Source organism: Leptodactylus fuscus, chromosome 8 (genome assembly GCF_031893055.1).
Source record: "Leptodactylus fuscus isolate aLepFus1 chromosome 8, aLepFus1.hap2, whole genome shotgun sequence".
In the NCBI taxonomy this organism is placed as follows: Eukaryota; Metazoa; Chordata; class Amphibia; order Anura; family Leptodactylidae; genus Leptodactylus; species Leptodactylus fuscus.
In genome coordinates, this window is record NC_134272.1 from 16,949,622 (window position 1) to 16,972,269 (window position 22,648).

Below are 22,648 nucleotides of genomic sequence, written 5' to 3' on the forward strand. Positions count from 1 at the left end.
TTTGTGCCTCACGCATGGAATTGTACTTGGAGCCCAAAGCAGCCAATCAGAACCTGCGTTTCATCTTTCCCACTGCAGGTCAGGAATGAAAGCTGAGCTTTTATTGGTTGTGACTGGAAACACATTCACAGCCTCAATTTTTTTTTTCTTTACAATTGCCTTGTTGCCCACAGCAACCAATCACAGTGCAGGTTTCATTACTCCTGAAATGAAAGCAGTTTCCTGATTGGTTGCTACAGGTAACAAAGGAGAGAGGCGCACAGAAGAGGAACTGGCGGCCATTTTAAACGAGACAACCAAAATAAGCTCTAGCGGCAGCCATTTTGAACACTATGACCATGTGCAAGATTTAAATTATACATAAATTATATGAAAATATACGTATTTAAGGAAAAAAATTTATTTATTTCAGAGTAGACAATTAATACAGATAATAAGACTAATTTACTGAGCAATATAGAGTAGAGAGATCGTTATAAATCCTACACATATATCTATTCTCTAGAGTATACTATAACAAAGGCGTATGGTGTCGCCATATAAACTGGCCCCGCTGCAGTCAACCCTTAATGTGTCTCAAGTGCCAAAATCCTATATACACTGCGGCCGAGGAAGTCCTGAGCACAGATGAACCCCCAGTACTTTCTACAATTGATGACGGCGATTGTGCCACCATGTTTTTTGGTTCTTTTTATATTGGAAAGATTGTACAAGGTAAATAAAGATGGCTTAAAAAAAAAAAAAAAGACTGAATAAAATCAACATGCTGTACATGACTGACCCGAGGCTTTCCAGTTATTCTCCAGTCACATCCAAAGCAGCATTTACAATTCTGCTACTTTTACTGCTCATGCACCTCACCACTGGTTCAGGGATATGTCTTGTTTGGCATCATCACTACATCTCCCACAATGCAAAGAAGCAGAATTACACAACTTCCAAGTAATCATATATAAGCTCAAAAGGGTTATCTGGATAGGTCAACGATATCAGATCAGTGCGGTCCAGTTCCTGGCACTTCCACGAATCAGTTTTTAAAGGGGCCACGGTGCTGTACATTGTGTAACTGCTAAGCCCCCCATTCACCTGAGTGGGACTGAGCCGCAGAAAGGCTATGTTACCGACGAACGTGACGTAAAAGGTGAAAAGAAACCGTAAGCTGTTTAATCAGCTGATCGTAAAGTGTTGCGGTAGTCAGACCTCCACCAATCTATTATCCTAAGGATATTTAAAGGGGTTATGTCATAGAAATTTTTATAGGATAGGGAATAAACACCTGATCTGTAGGGTCTGACTGATCCCTAGAACAGGGGAGTTTTGTTCCCCGCAGAATATTCAGTCTGACCACAACCAGGCTGAATGTAGATGTGATTGGTGGTGGATGGTGCTCCCATAGAAGAGTATGGAGGGGACAGAGATAGCCTAAGAGACCTCGTCACAGGTTGTGCACAGACCTAACTTAAGTGTAAATATCCAAGAAAAGATTGTACCGCTCTGCCAACCATCTACAACAGTTGTGTGTTATCATGTCTCACAGAATCCGCTAATGAAGCGGGGACCCCACTATTATAAAGACATGTTATAGGGGCCACAGGGAAAAACGCGTTTATAAACTGCAAGACAAACATAATGATGGTCAGTAGTGCACATTCTGCTCCTCAGTCCTGGTCCACATATCAGTGCCGTGTCTTCAGTTTCTTGACAGGTCTTTCATTGTCAAGTTCAATGGACTCCAGCAGTTGAGGGCACAGTTTCTGGCCTACTTTCCAGGTCCACAGGCACAGCTCCACACGGTGAGGAGTCCACTCTTCTTCAGAAGCTGCAAAATATAGCTTATTGATGGTACTGAGAAATAACGTACTAATATATATACCAATGTATTGAATAATAGCCTGCATTATACTCCAGAGCTGCACTCCCTAGCCTGCTGGTGCAGTCACTGTGTACATACATTACATTACTTATCCTGTACTGATCCTGAGTTACATCCTGTATTATACTCCACAGCTGCACTCACTATTCTGCTGGTACAGTTACTGCGTACATACATTACATTACTTATCCTGTATTATACTCCAGAGCTGCACTCACTATTCTGCTGGTACAGTCACTGTGTACATACATTACATTACTTATCCTGTATTATACTCCACAGCTGCACTCACTATTCTGCTGGTACAGTCACTGTGTACATACATTACATTACTTATCCTGTATTATACTCCAGAGCTGCGCTCACTATTCTGCTGGTACAGTCACTGTGTACATACATTACATTACTTATCCTGTATTATACTCCAGAGCTGCGCTCACTATTCTGCTGGTGCAGTCACTGTGTACAAACATTACATTACTTATCCTGTACTGATCCTGAGTTACATCCTGTATTATACTTCAGAGCTGCGCTCACTATTCTGCTGGTACAGTCACTGTGTACATACATTACATATACTGTACTGATCCCAAATTACACCCTGCATTATACTCCAGAGCTGCGCTCACATCTTGTACAGAATGAAAAATTGCAGAAACATAAGACTTTTTTTTTGTTTTGTGCCATCATATATGGGGTAGGGAAGATGTCAGTTTCATAAATCTGCCACATCAACCACACACATTACAATATATAATAGTGACTGCAGCTCTGGAATAAAATGCACAGTGTAACTCACTGGACTAAGCCTGGCACCTTGCTTTACACTGCAGCTCCTTTCGCCTCCTTCTCACCTATGGTCAGCGCTTTAGATTTCTTTTGTAGCTCCTCCAGGAACCTCAGATAGTGTTTCAGGTTATATTGTATAGGCGACATTCCAGGAACACTCTCCACAGCCTCATCTGCCATGAAAGCCGCCAACTCTGGGGCGCCAGCCGATAGGACCGCTAGATTGGAAGAAGACAGAAGTTGCCTGGGCACAGTGTTACATGCACATAAATCCTTAAAATTATTAGGTTGTGCTATTAATGGGTTAATGTTACCCTGGTGATCGATCCAGAATACCCGGCACGGTGTGGACTCACCAGAAGCTGTGGCTGGTCCGATACCCTTCAGCTGGCAGAGCTCATCAATGGCGGCAGATACACTGGGGAGAAGCTGGAAGGCCTTCTTGGTGGTGCTTTCTACCATACTCGCAGAGTTAGACGCCGCCAGCTGCTTTAAGCGCGGTCTGAACTTTCCTCTCTGTTCAAAAGATTTTTTTTTTTTTATAAGTTCAATCACAGTACTTAAGTTGCACAGTTGTCACTCATCTTTGCAAGGCTCCTGAATGGGGACCCTGGCACAGTGGAGATGAATCACTGAATTACAAAGACCACTCAGGAGCCCAGGAAAGCTGTAAATATGACTTGTAGCAGAACTGTATTGTGATATTTCCTTAGCACACCTCATTCACATGCCTCAGTGTTCAGCCCGAGGGGCTTCTGATTTTTAATGGATGACATCTATTCTGTTTCGTTCCTTTTTCACTGAGCTGCACAGGACATGGTGCCGTTTTTTAGAGCCCTCTCAGACTGAACAAGCAGTCATGTGCATGGAGCCTAACAACAATAGGCAGACTTGCTATATAGAAGTATTTGATGAAAACTGGATTGATTTGTTTTTATAGCTTACCATTAACTTCCACTCCATGAGTTTCACCAGTTCCTCCTGAGTTATGGACTTCTGCGGGCGTGTGGCGATGAGCGCAGGCAGCTCCTCCTGATACCTGGTGTCAAATAGATTATCATATATCATTTTACATCATGTCATGTGTTGCAACTAGAAAAATTCTACCTTGCCAGAATTGGCTGATAATAGGGAGCAATAGCTTGTTTTCCGTTACAAGGCAAACAGATGATACATTCTTATATATTGGTAACAAGGCTGCATCATGGCAGGAGCCTGAGCTGACAACATGGCCGCCTGTATCTGACACAGTCTTCGTTCTGTCACTCACCATTTGTCCAGCTCCAGTAACTGTTTCTGTTTTGTCCCTTTCGCGGCCACGACCTCCCAGTACATATCAGACACCTGCTTCCATGTTTGTGGATCGCTACTCTGGAACAGACTGGATGTGGACGCCATTTTACTTGCGATGTATATATATATATATATATATATATATATATATATATATAACTACGATATCCTTGAAAGGCAAAAATCTGGAAAAAAAAAAATCACAAGAGAGGTTACACCATATATACAGGAACACTAAAGGTAGTCACGACACTATGGCGGAGGGGGGGGGGGGGGGAAGCACGACACACTGTTAAGCAGAATACCAAACATTATCCTAGTTGCCGTTAATGGATCCAATGGCTTTAATCTTGTTTGACTACTGTGAATACTCAGGACGGCTTTAACCAAAGGTGACAACTTTTGGCAAAAAATATCGAGTCAATGAGAAGGCCACATCTTCTCACGTGAATGTGGCTCCATTACCATAAAGGACATTTACGGGTCTTATTAATGGATGATCTACTCTTAGGAAGATCAACATGGGACTAACACATCTTTGGATCGGCTGCTTAACAGGCATGTTGATGTCATTTTCACAAGCACATGAACTGTTCACAGCTCTGTCCCTTTCAAGTGAAAGCTGCAATACCAAGCACAGCCACTGTACAATGTACGGCGCTGTGCCTGGTAAGTAGTGAAGAGGCTGCAGCACTCGCCCAAACACTGCGGCTTCTTCATACAGGCGACTGTCAAGTATCAGGCGTCCACTGATTGTCCTAAGGACAGGTCATCTTTCAGGGTCTATCTACAGGACACTCCATAAATGGCTTATGTGGCTACCACCAGAGAACTGCCCCTATTTATGGAAATGACCCACCCCCCTCTAACATTGCACCCAGCCTCACCCAATCACATATCAGTTTACATTTTGGAAGATTTGTCACAATTGAATATTTTGTGGCTCCCCATTGACTTCAGTTAAAGGGATTTTTCAGGACTTACCTACTGATGACCTATCCTTAGGAGTGGGTCTGACAACCAGCACCCCATTGGTCACATGGTACAGCGGCAGCTCAGTCCTATTCAAGTGAATGGGGATGAGCTGCAAAACCAAGCAGAGCCATTATACCAGGGGTCCTCAAACTGTGACTTCTGTCTGGCCCCGCCGACAACACCGGCAGGTGTGCATTTATAATGAAGCTCATGTGGAGCTCAGGCCAGGCCATGGAGCGCACTTCACTTTACCTGTTGGAGGGCACCGCTCCTGATGTCTGTGCAACCTGCTCTGCCTCCAGCCCACTGTTTAAAAAGTTTGAGGACCCCTGCATTATACAATGTACAGCACTGTGACTGATATTCAGTGAAGTGGCTGCAGCTCTCACCCGAATACTGGAGTCTCTTCAACCAGCTGATTGGTGGGCATAGGTCACCAATATGTAAGTCCTGGAAAACCATGTTAGGTCGGGGCCCCACACAGCAGAAACGTCGCAATTTGGCAAAGTCGCTGCATTTTACAGTACCTGAAAGGACGGGATACTGGCTGATCTGGCTCGCTATGTGGGCCTTAGCCTCATAGTGCTAATGTGATGTTCACACTTACACTGCTGTCTGCTCTTTGGGTTCCCGTCATAATCCCCGGAAAAACTGCACAGGGGACGGCTTACCGCGGACAGTTTTAAAACCCATTCATTTGAATGGGCTTTTAAAGCAAATCGCCGGTGTCTGTACGCAGCCTCTCCGCAGAGAAACCATTTTTTATTTTTTTTGCACGGACGCAAAGTCCTGCATGTCTGACTTTATGTCACCTCGGGCGGACAGGGGCACACGTGTGACTGCCCCTTAAGGCCTGTTCAAATCTGCGTTTGGTATTCTGTTTTTGAAGTCCGCCTGGGGAATGGAATTAAATACTGAACACATTAAAACCACACAGACCTCATAGACTATATGTTTTCCGCACGGTGTCTGCAGGGCTGTTTCCCGCCTGTTTGTTACAGTGTATCAGTGCAGGTAAAAGAGGCTTGTCTAGACTGGACCAAACTGTAACAAACCATCAGCTGTGACAGCCTGAATGTCCTTATTCCCTGACAGCAAGCAGAGATCTTGCACAATGATGAAGAGCTGCAGCTCATCAATATACATGCAGCTATAGTCATTACACTGTATGTCACCAAAATAGCAAAGTCCCTTTCATTAGATAAATATGCGCTCCCCCCAATACAACCTGGAGACACGTGACTCTCCCAGCAGATTCCCTCTCCCGCTCTCCAGGTTTGGTCCGGTCACATGTTTGCGTTCCAGTTTAGATTTGCGTTCCACCCCAACTTCACCCAGAAGATATCTTATTGGTCATACAGATGCTCGTTTAGAAAACTGACCAATCAGAGACGGAGTCGTTATCATCACCAGAGGTAAAACTTCTCTGACACTTTTGTCACCGGTTTAGCAGCCATTTTGTCTAGGACATTCCCATACTCTTCCGTTATTTTCGCTCTACCACAAAAAGGAAGCAACTGCTACATACAGAGGACAAAAGCGAGAGGACATCAAGACTGCTCTGTCAATCGTCCCTTATGTCAGTGGACGGGACGGAAGTTCCGGTTGGCGGCTGTTGCTGTAGGTTCCCAAGGCTCCGGGGCTGTCTGGGCTAGAGCTGTGTCAGTGCTGGAGGTCCTTCCCGGGAAGAGTCTTGTAGGACGGCTGGGGAAGGCCTGCGGGGGTCAGGGAAGCCTGAATGTCCTGTTATTGTGGATCACCAGAGGTCAGGAGGTCTTATCCCTGCTGAATATGGAAGGGGGCAGTGCACACTACTGAGCTCCTCTATACAGGGCACTAACCTCTAATACACAGTACATAGGGGCACACCCTTTAGTACACAGTGTATAGACTTGGATATAGGGTATACTCCTCTACTACACAGTGTATAGGGTCCTGCCCTCTAGGACACAGTGTACAGGGTCTTATATAGAGACTGCTGCTGTATTACTCAGTGTATGGGGTGCTGTAAAGTCTCCTCCTATCTAATACACAGTGATTAGGCTCTAATGATAGAGTATAGGGTCATCTCCTGTAATACGCAGTATATAGGCTCTAATATACAGTGCACAGGGTCATCTCCTGTAAGACGCAGTATATAGGCTCTAATATACAGTGCACGGGGTCATCTCCTGTAAGACGCAGTATATAGGCTCTAATATACAGTGCACGGGGTCATCTCCTGTAATACGCAGTATATAGGCTCTAATATACAGTGCGCAGGGTCATCTCCTGTAAGACGCAGTATATAGGCTCTAATATACAGTGCACGGGGTCATCTCCTGTAATACGCAGTATATAGGCTCTAATATACAGTGCACGGGGTCATCTCCTGTAAGACGCAGTATATAGGCTCTAATATACAGTGCGCAGGGTCATCTCCTGTAAGACGCAGTATATAGGCTCTAATATACAGTGCACGGGGTCATCTCCTGTAATACGCAGTATATAGGCTCTAATATACAGTGCGCAGGGTCATCTCCTGTAAGACGCAGTATATAGGCTCTAATATACAGTGCACGGGGTCATCTCCTGTAATACGCAGTATAAAGGGTCTTCTCCTGCAATACAACCATATATCGGGTCCTCTCCCCCTAGTACACAGTACATACACCCTCATATAGTGTCCTGTCCTGTATTATAGGGGGCTGCCTTCTAATACACAGTATACAGACTCTTATATTTGGTGTTTTGAGCATTGACATCCTGCACTGATTCCTTAGTATTGATAGAGCTACCTGTCTATGAGGGGTTAATTCTTTGTATTCTTTTATGCGGCGTCGTGATTTGCCATCACTTGGGGTATTATGAGGTTTAGCGCCCCCTGCAGGGGTTGCAAGTATATATATTCTCCTCTCCCGTTGCTAGGTCATTATTAAGTCACCTAGAAGTAATTTGACGTTCCCTCTGGGAGGAGAGTCTGCAGTTGAGACACGCTACTAATAAAGGGGGTCCCCTCTGGATTTAGGGGTCCCGTCTCAGCAGTGACATTGGGGGTGACACCAAGCGTCCCGAGGTTTGGAGGGGTGACTCCTGGAGGCCCCGGAATGAAGGGGAAAGAAGAGAGCAGCGGAGGTCGCCCTTCTGGAGTCAGCGGTGGTCCGGGGGGTATCGGCGGTAGCCCAGAAAAAAGCGTCAGTGCCCAAGAATTGAAAGAACAGGGCAATAGACTGTTTGTGGCACGTAAATATCAGGAAGCCGTGTCCTGCTACAGCAAAGCCATTGTAAGTATCCACACGCTGAAATACTCTGTGCTGCTGACACCCTGCTCCTTACAGTACCTGTCATTCTCAGACCTTGAACATCACTTCCTCCCATCACAACACTGTCCTTGTCCCCACTAGCTCCACTTTCCTCTCCTGAAATGCTCTGTGCTCCTGGTAGGATAATGCTCCTTCCACCATGTATCTCTTAGCCTTTCGCCTCCAAGAATGCTAACACATTCCTTTCCTGAAATGCTCTGTGAGGCTGTGAGAAGATTATTCCCTCATTTATACAGTGCTGTTACCTTTTACAAGATCGGCACACTTCTCCTGTAATACTCTGTGCTGCTGGGAGGTCAGAGATCCCTGGTTTCCCTTCATATAGCACTGTATTACCTCTCACTTGATCAGCTTGCTCCTCTGTGCTGCTGGGAGAATCCCACTCCTTCCACTGTGTACATTTTTGTCTATCCTCCTTCCCTGAAATACTTTGTGCTGCGGGCAAGATCCTGCTTTCCCTTCATGTAATAGTCCCTTATCTATCACAAGATCATTACACTTGTCTCCTGAAATACTCTGTGCTGCTGGCATCCCCATTCTATCTAGATCCCGTGACTTCCCATTTGTCTCCATTCTCTTCACATCATGACCCTGCTTTTCGCACACATGGCCTCACTGTCAATATCATGGCACCCCTGAAACCCTCTGTACTGCTGTGTTCACACTGACTTCATCTTTCTTCACCCACCAGACTCGAAACCCCTCCATCGCAGTGTATTACACTAACCGGGCTCTGTGTTACCTGAAGATGCAGCAGCTGGACAAGGCGCTGGCTGACTGTAAGCACGCCCTGGAGCTGGACTGCCAGTCTGTCAAAGCCCACTTCTTCCTGGGGCAGTGCCAGATGGAAATGGAGAACTACGATGAGGCCATCGCCAACCTGCAGAGAGGTGAGTGCCCCTCTGTGTTCAGGCCGTGGCCACCTGTGAAGTGGAAAAAATTCCTCTAAAATGAATTCCTTTTTCAAGATCTCTGCTTGCTGTCACTGCCAGTGGATCTGTGTCTTGGTCATGTGACAGTGGCACGAGCCTCTTACCTATGTGTGCATCACATGACCAGAACCAAGGCTTTCCCTGAGAGGTAAAAGATGAAGATTTCCATTCACTGACAGCAAGCAGAAGGAATAGAAAGTATATTGGAAAGTTCTAGATATTTGCTGAGCTGTAATCCCACTTAAAGCCTATGATGTGCGGCCGTGACACAGGAATGTTCCATGACATGGGGGTGGATGGCGCCACACTGCTCTGTTTATATCCAGTTACCAACAACACGAGGACCAGAGCTGCGATATCACACACTACATGTCTCTGCTGAATCATTAATGCAGAGCTGACAGCGAGATGCAACCGCGTCGAGCCAAGTTCACAGATTTTTTTTTCTTTCAGACCGTAGATGCTCGGGGTCCTCAGTTAAGGGGGTGTGTTATCTGGACAAGTCGGATAGGGAATAAGGTCGCTCAGGCCCCTGTCAAGCAGGAGAACTGTATGGAGTGGTTGCTGGTTGCTCAGTGGTCAGGGAGTGCACGCATTGCTCCATTTCAATGGGAGTGCCCGAGATAGTGAAACTACAGTGCCATGTCCGGGCATCCCATTGTAATGAATGGTGCAAGGAATTCGCTGACAACGAGACTAAATCCACCCCATTCTCTTGATTGGTAAGGGTCTGAGCGGTCGGACCCCCACTGGTCTGCAAGTTATCCCTTATCCCCAGGGTCATCACCCTGCAGCACTCCTGCTCTTGTGGAACTGCAATTCCCAACATGCACTTGCTCTGCTATTCTCATCACTCCCACAAAAGTGAATGGAGTTTCTTAATAGCCGGAGTGTCAAAGGTTGTTGATCTCTTACCCCTTTAACCCACAATCTATCTTCCACATTTTTTTTAAATTTAAATGTAGATTGTGAGCCCCATATAGGGATCACAATGTACATTATTTATTTTTTTCCTATCAGTATGTCTTTGTAGAATGGGAGGAAATCCACGCAAACACGGGGAGAACATACAAACTCCTTGTAGATTGTGTTCCTGGCAGGATTCGACCCCAGGACTCCAGTGCTGCAAGGCTGCAGTGCTAACCACTGAGCCACGGTGTTGCCCCTATCTATGTTCCACATTTGCTGAGCAGCTTTTGCTCCCTGTTATCAGCCATTTCATGCTGAGCAGGTGCTTAGTAAGATAGATGAATGCAGTCTATTGCTCCCTGTTGTCAGCTATATCAGGCTGTTAAGAGGTTGACTGATAACAGGGAGCAATAGCCTGCAGCCATCATCTTCCCAGTATGAATGGCTGATAACAGGGAGCAATAGCCTGCAGCCATCATCTTCCCAGTATGAATGGCTGATAACAGGGAGCAATAGCCTGCAGCCATCAGCTTCCCAGTATGAATGGCTGATAACAGGGAGCAATAGCCTGCAGCCATCATCTTCCCAGTATGAATGGCTGATAACAGGGAGCAATAGCCTGCAGCCATCAGCTTCCCAGTGTGAATGGCTGATAACAGGGAACAATAGATTGTATTCACCTGCTCTGCAGTCATTTCAAGCCAAGGAGAGGTGATGGTTTAAGGATAGGGTGAATACAATCTATTGTTCTCTGTTATCAGTCTTTCCAGGTCAGGTAGCTGCAGACATGGGGTGTGATTTAACCCTTTGATGAGTCACCCTTTGCAGCCGGCGGGGCTCTACTGGTGCTGCTGCGTCCGCTGGTTTCTGCAGGATGATATATATTCTTGCAGTGTTGCCGCGAGTGCTCGCTCAGCACATGAATCTTGTGATCTGCCCAGTGATACCTCCCTATAAATAGCTGAGGGAAGAGATCGCACAGGAGGAGGATGATGATGATACAGCTCCGGGCACATACCTAGCATTATTCTGCTCGCTCAGGACGCTCCTTAGGGTGTATTCACACATAGCTTTTGAGGAATGTTTAAAAACTTTCTGCCTTTTTTTTTTTTTCAATGTGCATTTGATGTTGGTTTCCCAGCAGTCGGCCCCCCCACCGATCAGCTAGTTACCCCGTTCTTATTACAGCAATACCCCTTTATTAATCTCCTAATGTTCTGTTATCATGGGGAGGTGCCTGGTGGCCATCCATGGCTGTATACTACACAGATTTATGATTCGGCATCTTTCTAATACCTCTTCATGACATTTTTATTATTATTATTATTATTATTATTATTTTTTATTTTATTTATTTATTTATTTTTTTAACTATTTTGACATTACTTTTGAGTTTATTGTTCATTTCTTAATAAAAATCACCATTTGGAAACCATCATCAAGCAGGCTGGCTATTCCTTGATCTCTCTGGCTGGCTTCTGAGACTGACCATTTAATATATACGTTACTATGTAGCACCTGACTAAAAGGAATACCAGTAATGAGATCTGTCCCTGCTTGCTGACAGTTTCCGGCGATATGTTGACGTAGATTATGCATGAAAAGGGAGGCAGATGAGGAGTTGTATCTGGGATGGCTGGGGCACCTTCTAAATTCTCTGGATTATCCGAATATTAATGTAATATTACGCCCATGACCCCTTGGATCAGAATGTGACCTCATCTCCCCCTCCCCAGCCTATAATCTGGCCAAAGAGCAGAGACTGAACTTCGGAGACGACATCCCAAGCGCTCTGCGGATCGCCAAGAAGAAGCGATGGAACAGTATAGAGGAGCGGAGGATCAACCAGGAGAACGAGCTGCACGCCTATCTCACCAAACTCATCCTGGCCGAGAAGGAACGGTGAGGAGCGCGGACCCCCGTGTGGGGAGACGGGTGGGGCGAATCTAATTTACCAAAACCTGCCCATAGTAACCAATCAGCGCTCAGAGCTGTGCTCAGTTTAGGAAAGAAAAGCTGATTGGTTACAAGGGGCAACGGAGACATCTTACTGTATTGATATACTTATACGACTACTTCTTACATCTACCATTGAGGAGACTGAGAAAGCTGAGTGACCATGTCTGTGGTTGCTATATTCGGGTATATGGACCTCATAGAGGGGACGCCCTGCTTAAGCCTGCCCTCTATGAGCTGGGGTGTAACCATAAGAGATAAGATAATCCCACAGTGGGGGAAATACTACACTGCAGTAATTTGGTGAATGGAGTAGGGGCTTTACTTTAGCAAGCTTGTCCCTGTTGAGAAAACCCCTTTAATGGAATAGGCTCCTCACTTAGGACTACCCATAAATCAGGGGTAGGGAACCTTCGGCTCTCCAGCTGCTGTGAGACTACAACTCCCAGCATGCTCCATTCACTTCCATGGCAGTTCCAAGAACAGCAGAGCCAGTATGCATGCTGGGAATTGTAGTTTTGCAACAGCTGGAGAGCCGTACGTTCCCTACCCCTGCCATAGATGATGTACAGTCCCGCTGAGGGGCCTCTCTCTATAGTGAACTATGGGACATATGGAAAGGGGGTTGTCCATTAACTCTATATTTGCCACCTTGTGCGGCTCAGCATGTCGCCTGTTTCCACTTTACAGGGAACTAGAAGAGACAAAGAGAAAACATGAAGAGGAGAACATGGATGAGAACCGCAGCCGGGCCCAGCTCTCCTGTGTGGCCACCAAACATGTAAGTCCAGACGGGGGCGCAGGTTAGGAGCCAGATTGTCACGCACCAGGTTCATGACTTCAGTACGTGCAAATAACAATGATACGTGACTATGCAGAGCTATGTGTTTCCATGCTGTCATGCGTTACTCTGCCATTGTCCATATGCCATATACACATTCGTCTGTAGATTACAGATTACACAAAGCAGTTTCCGTCTCTTCGATGCATTGGAGCAGTGAATGTTTGCACATTTATGTTATCACTAGTGTTCGCTTCCTGTGCGAATCTCTCTCCTCTAGTACAGGATTGAAACCTGATGACATACACGAGGGTTAATCATTAATGAATGTTGCAGCAATGGCCTTGTGTCCAGCTGTATGTCAGCCTGTGAGATAGCGCCCTTAAAGGGACACTACACCTGTTCCCTGCGATCCGCCATTCAGACTGGGGTGACGTTACCTGTACTTCTCTGCCCTGGGTTGTTGCTGCCACACCCCGGCTGACATGCTGTTTTTTTTATTTCTTCATGCATAGGACAAATATTTGGCAGAGATGGACGAGCTCTTCTCTCAGGTGGACGAGAAGCGTAAGGTGAGTGCCCATAGCCTGCAAATACCGGATGACCAGCTGATGGGGCAGCCATATTGGTTGTTCTCTAACTAATTCAGTGTGCAGCTCTTTTACTTGCTCTTACGTTGTTAACCCCATGTTCCCCATGCTTGTGTAGAAACGAGACATCCCTGACTACTTATGTGGAAAGATCAGCTTTGAGCTTATGAGGGAGCCGTGTATAACCCCCAGCGGAATCACCTATGACAGGAAGGACATTGAGGAGCACCTGCAGGTAACAGATGATGAGTGGAGTGAACCGTACTAATGTCATCAGTTCTGTAATCCTAAGTGACTCCATCACTGTTTGTAAGATCTCTGCTTGCTGTCAGGAAATGGGGATATTCTTGTGTGCTGTGAACATTTTGGAAAATTCCTTGCCAACCTAGAACGTCTCACTTGAGGAGTTGTTGCAGTTGTATTCAGGGCACGGGTGGCTTAGTGGTTAGCATTGTAGCCTTGCAACGCTGGAGTCCTGGGTTCGAATCCCACCAGGAACAACATCTGCAAGGAGTTTGTATGTTCTCCCCATGTTTGCGTGGATTTCCTCCTATTCTACAAAGACATACTGATAGGAAAAAAAATGTACATTGAGATCCCTATATGGGGATCACAATCTACATTTAAAAAAAGAAAACAAATAAACAATTGTATCCAGTCTAGACAATTCTCTGCAGGCTTCTGACTACGTGTTACCTGCCCTGACACATTGTAACAAACTGTCAGGACACTATAGAGCAGTGATGGCTAACGCTTTGAGCTCAGTGTGCACTTTTCCCCTCTAGTGTTTTTTTTTCATGCGTCCGTCGCCTGAGGCCGTTGCTTCAGGTTGCCTCATGGCAGGTGCGACCATGCTGCTGCATCTTGGTTTGGATAATGTGTGTCACCCAAAATGTCTTGGCACGTCACCTTTGTCGTGTGTTTTAGGTTGGCATCACTGGTATAGAGATTGCTGCTGCTGATGTCTTTTGCTTACAGAGGATTGTCTAGACTGGATAAAACCGGAGCAAACCCTCATCTGTGAGAAGTTATTAGGTCTGTAGCCTTTCAGCCTCTGGATTTACCTGCAGAGATCCTGAAATTGGCCCCATTCAGTATTTGATTGCTTGGGGTCCAACACCCAGACCCTGCACTGATCAGCTGATCTGGTCACTTTTGGGTGCTGGATTCTATGGCTGAATAAGATAAGATAAGATAATCCTTTAATAGTCCCACAATGGGGAAATTTCAGTGATACAGTTTCATAGATGGTACAGTAGTATATAACAAGAGAGAAAACACATACAAGCTCATGGCAGATAGAGAAATCCTAGGAATCAGAGCAACTAAAAAGAAAGAAACACAGACACACTGCAGGATCATTTAGTTCTCTGTGCGGAGTGATGTTAATAATACAGCCTGACCGTGGTTTGAGGACACGAGGAGGGGTCACAGCATGTAGATATAACAAGCAGAAACGTTTTTTGCAGAGGTGGAGGACATAGGCAGCTATCATGATAACATGTGGTAGTTCCTTTGGTAGGTGATGAGATCTCCTGCTCACAGCTGATAGTTCGGTATCTTGTATCAGCACTATTGTCCATTAACCACAAAAAAAATGACCCAAATGTCCTTCATCACAAGCCCTCCTCCTCCTCCTTTCTTCTTACCACTGTGTTCTACTGCCCAAAGAAATCTGAAGCCATCCAGGTAGACAGGGTGCTGCTCTCTTGCCAAGCTTCCATAAACTCATGGGGTAGGTGGGTGATGGTTCCCAGGCTGTAACGGAGTCCCACGTGTCCACAGTAATAGAAAGAAATACCAGTCAGCTGTAGCATCTTCACACATCAGCAATAGACACCAAAAATCTTCTCCTTGAAAGAAGAAGTCCACACTTCCATGCAGCTTTGTCTGCCTCATGGTGACCATGCTGTCCTTAGCTCGTGGGGGGATGGTAACAGGCACATGTGCACATGACACTCCAGCTGATTAGGTCTTGTCCATGCTTTAACAATAGAAACAAAAGGGAAAAAAAACTCCACAGGGTCTTCCTTGCAATTTATAGTTGCTAATTCATAGTGCTAGTTTGCTTGGTTAGAGGATTCTTGAAGATACAGACAAAAAGAGTGAAAAGGAAAGATAAAGGTCACTCCCAGCTTGGAGCTCTGTATCGAGGCTGTCACTCATGCGGCGCCATCTTTGGCCTATAATATCCTCCTGTGCACAGAGCTGCATCACCCGGGGGCCGCAGCTATCGTAGTTTTTAATAGTACTTGAGTAATAACAGAACTGCTTCCGGAATGATTGATCTGTCATCCAGACCCCACACCTATCAGATACTGATGGTCTATGACATAGGTAGGTCATCTGTATAGAAAATGCTGTTGGAGCTAGAGTACTCCTTTAAGACGTTGACACTGGACATGCTTTCTTTTCCTGTAGAGAGTCGGACACTTTGATCCTGTGACCCGAAGCCCATTGACCCAAGATCAGCTGATCCCAAATCTAGCCATGAAAGAGGTGATTGACGCCTTCATATGCGAGAACGGCTGGGTGGAGGACTATTAGGATGACGCCACCAGCCTACCTAAGCACTTTTTTTTTTTTTTTTTAAACCATAATTTTGGTGGCGGATTGCACCGGTCGCGGAGTGACGTAACGTGCCTGTCTTGCCTTCATGCCTTACTTGTCTTGCTCACGTCCATCGCTACCCAGAGCCTTTCCTATCTCTAGAAGCCTCATAGATCACAATCTTGGATGTCCTCTCCAGCGCCGCTTTCGTCTTGTCTCTCCTCGCTGCCGGTGACGTCACGCAAACACCAATAGTCCAGCCGTCATACAGTGCGAGAGGTGAGCCACAGATTTAAGAATTTCTGTGTCTGAAGAGCCGCAAAGCCATATAGCATGAAACTTGCGGGGCATGAGGACTATTCACCACAGCAGTGTCGGATACGTAAACATGGCTGCTCACATACCCAGCGTGTTATCCACCTTCTGTTCAGTGTTATGCTTTTGAGTAAAGTTTCTAGGCCTCTCAGAGACTTCATAATACACATGGAGAGAGAAAAAAATGTCTCCACTAGATGGCGCCATAGATGGATACCTATTTACCATGCTGCTTTATACTATGGAGCGCTCCATGGAGCTGAATGTTCGCAGCGTGAACTTGAATTTCGTTCATCGACTCCTTCACTATTGTGACTTGTGCTGGTTTGACCCCTGTCGTAACATTCGGATGAGCTGCATGACTCTGTGTGCCACTAACCTCTATACCAGCGGCTCTTCCCTTGTGAAACTACAACTCCCATCCTGTTCTGCAGACATGCTGGGTTGCTGTAGCGTCACAAAAGGTCGAAGGTTATTGGCCTACACAGATGATACAGGCCGTAATAGACTAACCTGCTGGAGAACGGAGTACTGACAACTATAGACATTGCCCACCCCCCATTGTAACTGTAGACCCCACCTCTAACCTCCATCCACACCAAGTCTATATTACTGGTGATCAGGACAGACATCCCGGCCCATCGGATTTCCTCAGATGAACTTGTTATAGCTTCTTCCTTGTACATAGATGATGTAAATATGTTCTAGTGTCTTGTGTATTTGCGGCTGCAGGACGATACGCCTTTGCGATTGGTTGTTATTTGGACACGGGGAGGGGGAGAGTGTCTGCTTTTCCTGTGAATGCACAGTGCAAATATTAAAAAGGTTATGTGGTTGCTCTGTGGTTGGAGCTTTGTTGTTTAGAGTATTTGGCAGTGACCCCTCATTTACATCTGCGTTTGGTGATTCGCATGGCCCCCCTCCCTTCCCGAATGGAATACCAAACGCATTGACAAGTGGTGTGCAGCGAAAGCACACGGACCCCATAGACTATAATGGGGTCCGTGTGCTGCCCGCATGAATCACGCGGACATGAAAGTAGATCACAAAGTACTTTCCTGTCCACATGTTCCGTGCGGACACCACGCAGAAAGCACACGGACCCATTATAGTCTATGGGGTCCTTGTGCTTTCACTGCACACCGCTTGCCAATGCGTTTGGTATTCCGTTCGGGGGAGGGGGGTGTCCCATGCGGACTCCCTGAACGGATTATCAAACACAGATTTGAACGAGGGATAACTCTTGTGTATAGGGCAGAGTGCCCACTACAGGAAGCACCTGCAATGGATACATTTCTGTAGCAATGGAAATAGACAGCCTCAGGAATGGTAATGGGGTTTCCAGCCCTAAATCGACTTTTCATAAATCAGTCTGCGAACTGTGGGGTCGGACCCCCGGACACATCATTGGGTGCTATACTGGAAGCTGCTGGTGGGTGGGTGTTAATAATAGGAGCCCTGTTCATGGCATAGTGGTGGTTTCGGTGAACTGCAGCGAGGTGGCCATTACTTGTATGCTGCACAGATTGCAACTTCTATCCTCTCCAGGCTGCTAGAGTAGATGTGCAGGGTTCGGATCATATACCGATGGCCTAGCCTGTAAACAGGTCAGCAGTATGGAAATTCAGTTTGGTTGAAAACCCTATAATGCCGTCTCTGCAGGGAATCGGTATAAGAAAACCGAAGCCTACCTGTATCTTAAGCTGAAAATGACTGAAACTGCTTACTCTGCATTTTTATCCATTTTATTACAGAAGTAAAAGTAGTCGCCGTTGCAAACCTGCATAGAAAACGGAAGAATAAAACTGCGCATAAGGTGCACAGGGAATGTCAGTCAAATCCAGTACAATAAAATATACACTCGGCCCCCCCTCCCCAGTGGTCCGGTGGCAGTGCCTCAGTTGGGTATCATCAAGGTGTCCTTAGCAGTCTGTCAGGATTGGAGGTGATGCCGCTGATCAGAGGTTCAAGTCTCGCAGTTGTCAGCCTGTGCCCTGAGGTTTTTGCTAGTCATATAGCATAGATAACGTTCATCGTGCCTACCCCAGGAATGTGGAGATGAAGACGCTAGTGTCTAGGTTCAGGGTGGCGTGCCACCAGCGGTCTGGGAAGTACAGAACCTGAGGAAGGACAGAAGCAAAGACAATCAGTCACTGCCTAAAGGAAAAGACAGGACTCCCCCTCCCCACACCTAGGAAAGGGCTTCACATGCAAACCCGCCCTCTACATCTTTTCACTATTGTCCATCTCCACACATTATCCCAATCTTAGTCATCTTGTTCACTCTCTCTTGCTGACTCTATGACCCCCCCCCCTCCCTTGGTTCCAATCCAGCCATTATCATCACTATCTATGAACCCCCAAATTCTTACTATTACCACCTTCTGTGGACACTGCGACCCCCCCCCCCCACCTATTTTGTCGACATCCTGCTCAACCAGGCTTGCTCTGATATGCCAGCTGTATGTATCCCAAGTCCTTCCATCTGTCCCTCCCTAATACCTAACCACCACAATGCCCTCCCTTGCATTGTCTTCAACCCTGAATGTTTTCTGTCTGACGCTCTGCAGTTCTCACCTCGCCGGGTCTGATCGTGCACTCTATGGGACGCTCTTCGGCAGGTAATAGTGGGTATGTCTCTAGCATCCAGGATAGTGTGGTCCTGTTAGGGTTAAAATCTGGGTTCTTGTCGGGTGGATAAAGGAACCAGCGCTGATAGAAAAGAAAGAGGTTTATGTGAATACAATGTATGTAAATGTGACATAACAGGATGTATGTGGGGGTCACTCACCTTCCTGCCGTATATCACCTCCGAATAGCCAGGCCCGTGCCAGTGGAAGGGCACCCCTGTACCAGAACCTGCAGAACAATGGAGATGCTGGTTACAGATAACATGGACGCCATGGTTTCCCGTGGGGTCTCTTTGCAGGTTTTTGCTGTGCTAGAAAACTGCAAGAAAACACCACAGGATTTCTGGACTGGCAGGGGTATGGCTCTGGGCGCCCCTTGATTTTTAGGTAGAATTCTTAAAATATGACTTACCAGCTATGCCAAAACTATATACCCCGGTTGTGCCAGGCAGCTTGTATGGAGGAGGGATGTATTTCTGAAACAGAGACCCCCATTCTGTGAAGTTATTATCACCAAAGAAATACAAAGTATCTGCAGGTAAAGAGAGGAGTTCTCAAGTGATTTAGTGTCTGAGGACAGCAGTGCCCGCTCATCACCTGGCTATACCCCATGGCATCACTGCCCTCCCTCATACCCTACAGAAGTGACCTCGCCTCTGGCTGTGTCTACTCCGTTATGCAGGCGTCAAAATTTATTATAGTACAGTATCACTTACCCACACCCAGCGAGTCCAGGTCCTGGGGTCTCAGGAAGTGCTCTACGTATTCCTGGAAGGGGACGTCCACTATAGAGAAGGGAAACAAGAATTATCCAAACAGGTAAACATGGCAGTCCTGAATAGCCTGAGAGAAGCCCGGGGTCCACCTTCTTATAACCCTGGTCTTGTACACTGTGGCTCCCATTCACTGTCTTGTATACCGTGCCCCCACCTCCGTATATCCTACATCCTTGTATCTTGTGGCCCCTACGATTATATCTTAGCTCTTGTACACTACGGCCCCCTTCTCTATTAGATCTTTGATCTTGTTCATTCTGGTCCTTCTCTATATCTTTGGTCTTGTACACCACGGCCCCCTCCTCTATTACATCCCTACTGCCTTATGACCTTAATATTCTTCCTATGAAAGTGACCCGACTATTCTACATCTGGCTGTAGGTCATGTGATCAGCGTCTCACCTTTATCGTAAGAATATGTGTTTGCCGTGCTGAGTCGGACGGTGCGATCTCCGTACATCCGCAGCAGCTGTTCCCTCTTGCACAGTGACTGAAACTCCTGATGCAGAAAAGATGACGCGAGTTAGAATATTACAGGAGACGCTGTGCATGAAGCGGATGGGTGGTAAAGACGACGTACCGAATTATCAGTGAGTCCCTGAATAATGACCGGCCTCTTATAGGCATACCTGTGAAGAGGGAGAACAGGTGGGGTCAGCTCTGTGGGGGTGACGGGAGGACATGGTGGGGGGTCACTGACTGACAACACTTACCGCTCAATGAACTCTGAGTAGGTGATGGAGGCGTCTCTCCTCTCCACCGTGCAGCGCTCCTCCTCCTGGACCGGAGAGTAATTGTTCCACTGCCTGCAGACCGGAGCAGAGACATGTCATGTCACCGGCAGGGGGCCCGGACTTGTCACCATTAAAGGGGATGTGTCCTGGTACAAGAGACCATTCTAAATCCCTACTAATGGACAATGGGATGTATGGGGCTGATGACAAGGCATGCTGGGAGCGGTAGTTTACAGACCGTGATGACATCATAGGTCGGAATGACATCACAGTTATATTTACTAGTCCCGGTCAGACCTACCAGCCGCCATCACATTCTGTGTATTCAGTCTTCTCGGACAGTGCTGGCGCTGCCATAACATGTAGCAGGAGGTAGAAGCGGATAAAAAGTGCCATTTGGTCCCCCGGTGCCTGCAGGGCGCCCCCTAGGCACTAAGTCAGCACCTACAGCCGGAAGAGAAGGAATAATACATATAGGTGGTGATAGATGGGCTTATAGATAGAGCCCTGACATAGAAGTACATTGATTTATCGCCCACAGCAACCAATCACATCCTGTCTCCCATGTTGTAACTTGGATTCTGATTGGTTGCTGTGGGCATCCAAGAGGGAGGATTAGCCTTGTAGTCTCTAGCAACCAATCAAAATCCAGCTAAGGATGCTGCTTAGAAAATGAGAGCAGTGATCTGATTGGTGGCTGAGTGACCAATAAACTTTATTGACAACGGTGTGGAGAATCCACTGTCACTGCATATTAGGAGGATCGCTGGGCCTGCTGGGAGTTGTAGTTCTAGTTTTATATTCTCACTGCCCGTGGTACTGAACGTCACAGCGGTGGAGAAGTGTGTGTGTCTGTCTATCTAATATACACACACACACATATATATATATACATATATATACATAATATATATATGTAACGTACCTCACTGTGGCTGCGGCTCCCGGCCTGGGCTCTGCTGATGTGGACTAAGAATCGGAAGAAATCTCTGCAGCCAAAGCTCACACAGCGCCGGCCATTCACAGACAGCCGCACGTCCCTCGCCGCACTGCACGCCGGGAGATGTAGTCTTACACAAGGCTCCTAGTCCAGGGGGAGGAGCGCGGGGAGACTACACTACCCGGCATGCAGCGCGGCTCCAGAGTAATCTTAACTCCTTCTCTGTCACACTGATCACCGGCTCCTGGAGAACAGTCTGTATGAGCTCTATAACCACCCGGCTTTCCTAAATGTCTATGGGAAAGCTGGGTGACAGACATGGCTGCCATATAATTCCTCACTTGTGTTGGCAACCAGTTATTCCTAACTCCAGCAGAGCATGGGATACCCAAGTACCTATAAGAAAGGACAGCGCCACATTGTCCTCAGGCTGTGCCTGGTAGTGCAGCTGAGGGGAATTACACAGGCAGAGCTCACCCATACAGTCCATACCCCATCTTTGAGCCCCTGGTGATCAGACACACGAGCACAGAATTCTTCCATCTTGTAGTCCCATACAGTAGGTGCAGGAGCCCAATTCACCCCCACCAGAGCGCCCCCTTGTGTGAGGGTCTCGTGTACTCAGAACACCTGAAGGAGTAGAATGCGGCCATAAATCTATAGAAACAAACACGTGAATTAGGTGGGAAGAGACGCCCCCGGTATATAAGAGCCCTATACGTGGCTGTAAATGTTGGCATTATGTACAGATTCCTTACCAACCATCTAAGGGTTACCCCCATTTTTAAGCTTTTCCCATTTCCTGAGCCCCCTCCCCGATATTCCAGGTTTACTTCCTGACCTATACAGAAGACAAAAACATAAGCCTTGGCCTATGACCACTTGACTACTTCTCGAGGACGGTCAATGTATAAGATCACAAGGATCCCTAGGATCCGCCTTGTACTTACCTTTCATAGACTCTGAGCTCTTGTGAGCAGGGCCCTCAGTCCCATTGTGTGAATTGACTATTTCTTTATAATGTATCTTTTTTGTCTGTACTTGAACCCTACAGATTGTACAGCACTGCGGAATATGTTGGCACTATAGAAATAAAATGTATTATTATTATTATGGGTGCTCCTCATCCAATATGAAAAGAGAACCGATTAGGCCTGGATCACATCTATGAAACCTATACGCGTAAAAAAGCGGTTACCTAAGGAAAACCCCGGACCTCATAGACTATAATGGGGTCCATGTGGTTTCCGCAAGAAACATGCAGAGAGAAAAGTCCTGCTTGCATCAAACCACGGTCAGTAAA

At 46.6% G+C, this 22,648-nt stretch overlaps 3 protein-coding genes across 6 annotated transcripts; 1 reads left to right on the plus strand and 2 right to left on the minus strand.

Annotated features, from left to right (window-relative positions):
- Positions 1–1,389: 1,389 nt before the first annotated feature.
- Positions 1,390–6,240, minus strand: LOC142216398 (uncharacterized). Its single transcript, XM_075284197.1, has 6 exons — positions 6,159–6,240; positions 3,933–4,140; positions 3,608–3,701; positions 3,019–3,178; positions 2,728–2,880; positions 1,390–1,819 (listed from the first exon to the last, which is right to left on the minus strand). The coding sequence occupies exons 2-6, from the start codon at positions 4,058–4,060 to the stop codon at positions 1,677–1,679; spliced, it is 678 nt and encodes a 225-aa protein (XP_075140298.1). The 5' UTR covers positions 4,061–4,140; positions 6,159–6,240; the 3' UTR covers positions 1,390–1,676.
- Positions 6,241–6,502: 262 nt separating this feature from the next.
- STUB1 (STIP1 homology and U-box containing protein 1) lies at positions 6,503–17,100 on the plus strand. 4 transcript variants are annotated; one of them, XM_075285532.1, is made up of 8 exons: positions 6,503–6,695; positions 7,838–8,193; positions 8,924–9,122; positions 11,810–11,975; positions 12,720–12,810; positions 13,326–13,382; positions 13,519–13,635; positions 15,822–17,100. In XM_075285532.1, exons 2-8 carry the CDS (start codon positions 8,017–8,019, stop codon positions 15,945–15,947), a joined length of 933 nt encoding a protein of 310 aa, XP_075141633.1. In that variant the 5' UTR covers positions 6,503–6,695; positions 7,838–8,016; the 3' UTR covers positions 15,948–17,100. The 4 variants fall into 4 exon arrangements, with proteins under 4 accessions (XP_075141633.1, XP_075141634.1, XP_075141637.1 ...); XM_075285533.1 differs by having other exon boundaries at positions 6,511–6,550; XM_075285536.1 differs by having other exon boundaries at positions 6,511–6,550; positions 7,938–8,193.
- Positions 17,101–18,004: 904 nt separating this feature from the next.
- Positions 18,005–21,366, minus strand: JMJD8 (jumonji domain containing 8). Its single transcript, XM_075285683.1, has 10 exons — positions 21,331–21,366; positions 20,707–20,849; positions 20,385–20,477; positions 20,252–20,300; positions 20,074–20,170; positions 19,612–19,680; positions 19,308–19,427; positions 19,057–19,124; positions 18,843–18,977; positions 18,005–18,385 (listed from the first exon to the last, which is right to left on the minus strand). The coding sequence occupies exons 2-10, from the start codon at positions 20,799–20,801 to the stop codon at positions 18,305–18,307; spliced, it is 807 nt and encodes a 268-aa protein (XP_075141784.1). The 5' UTR covers positions 20,802–20,849; positions 21,331–21,366; the 3' UTR covers positions 18,005–18,304.
- Between the last annotated feature and the right edge of the window lie 1,282 nt (positions 21,367–22,648).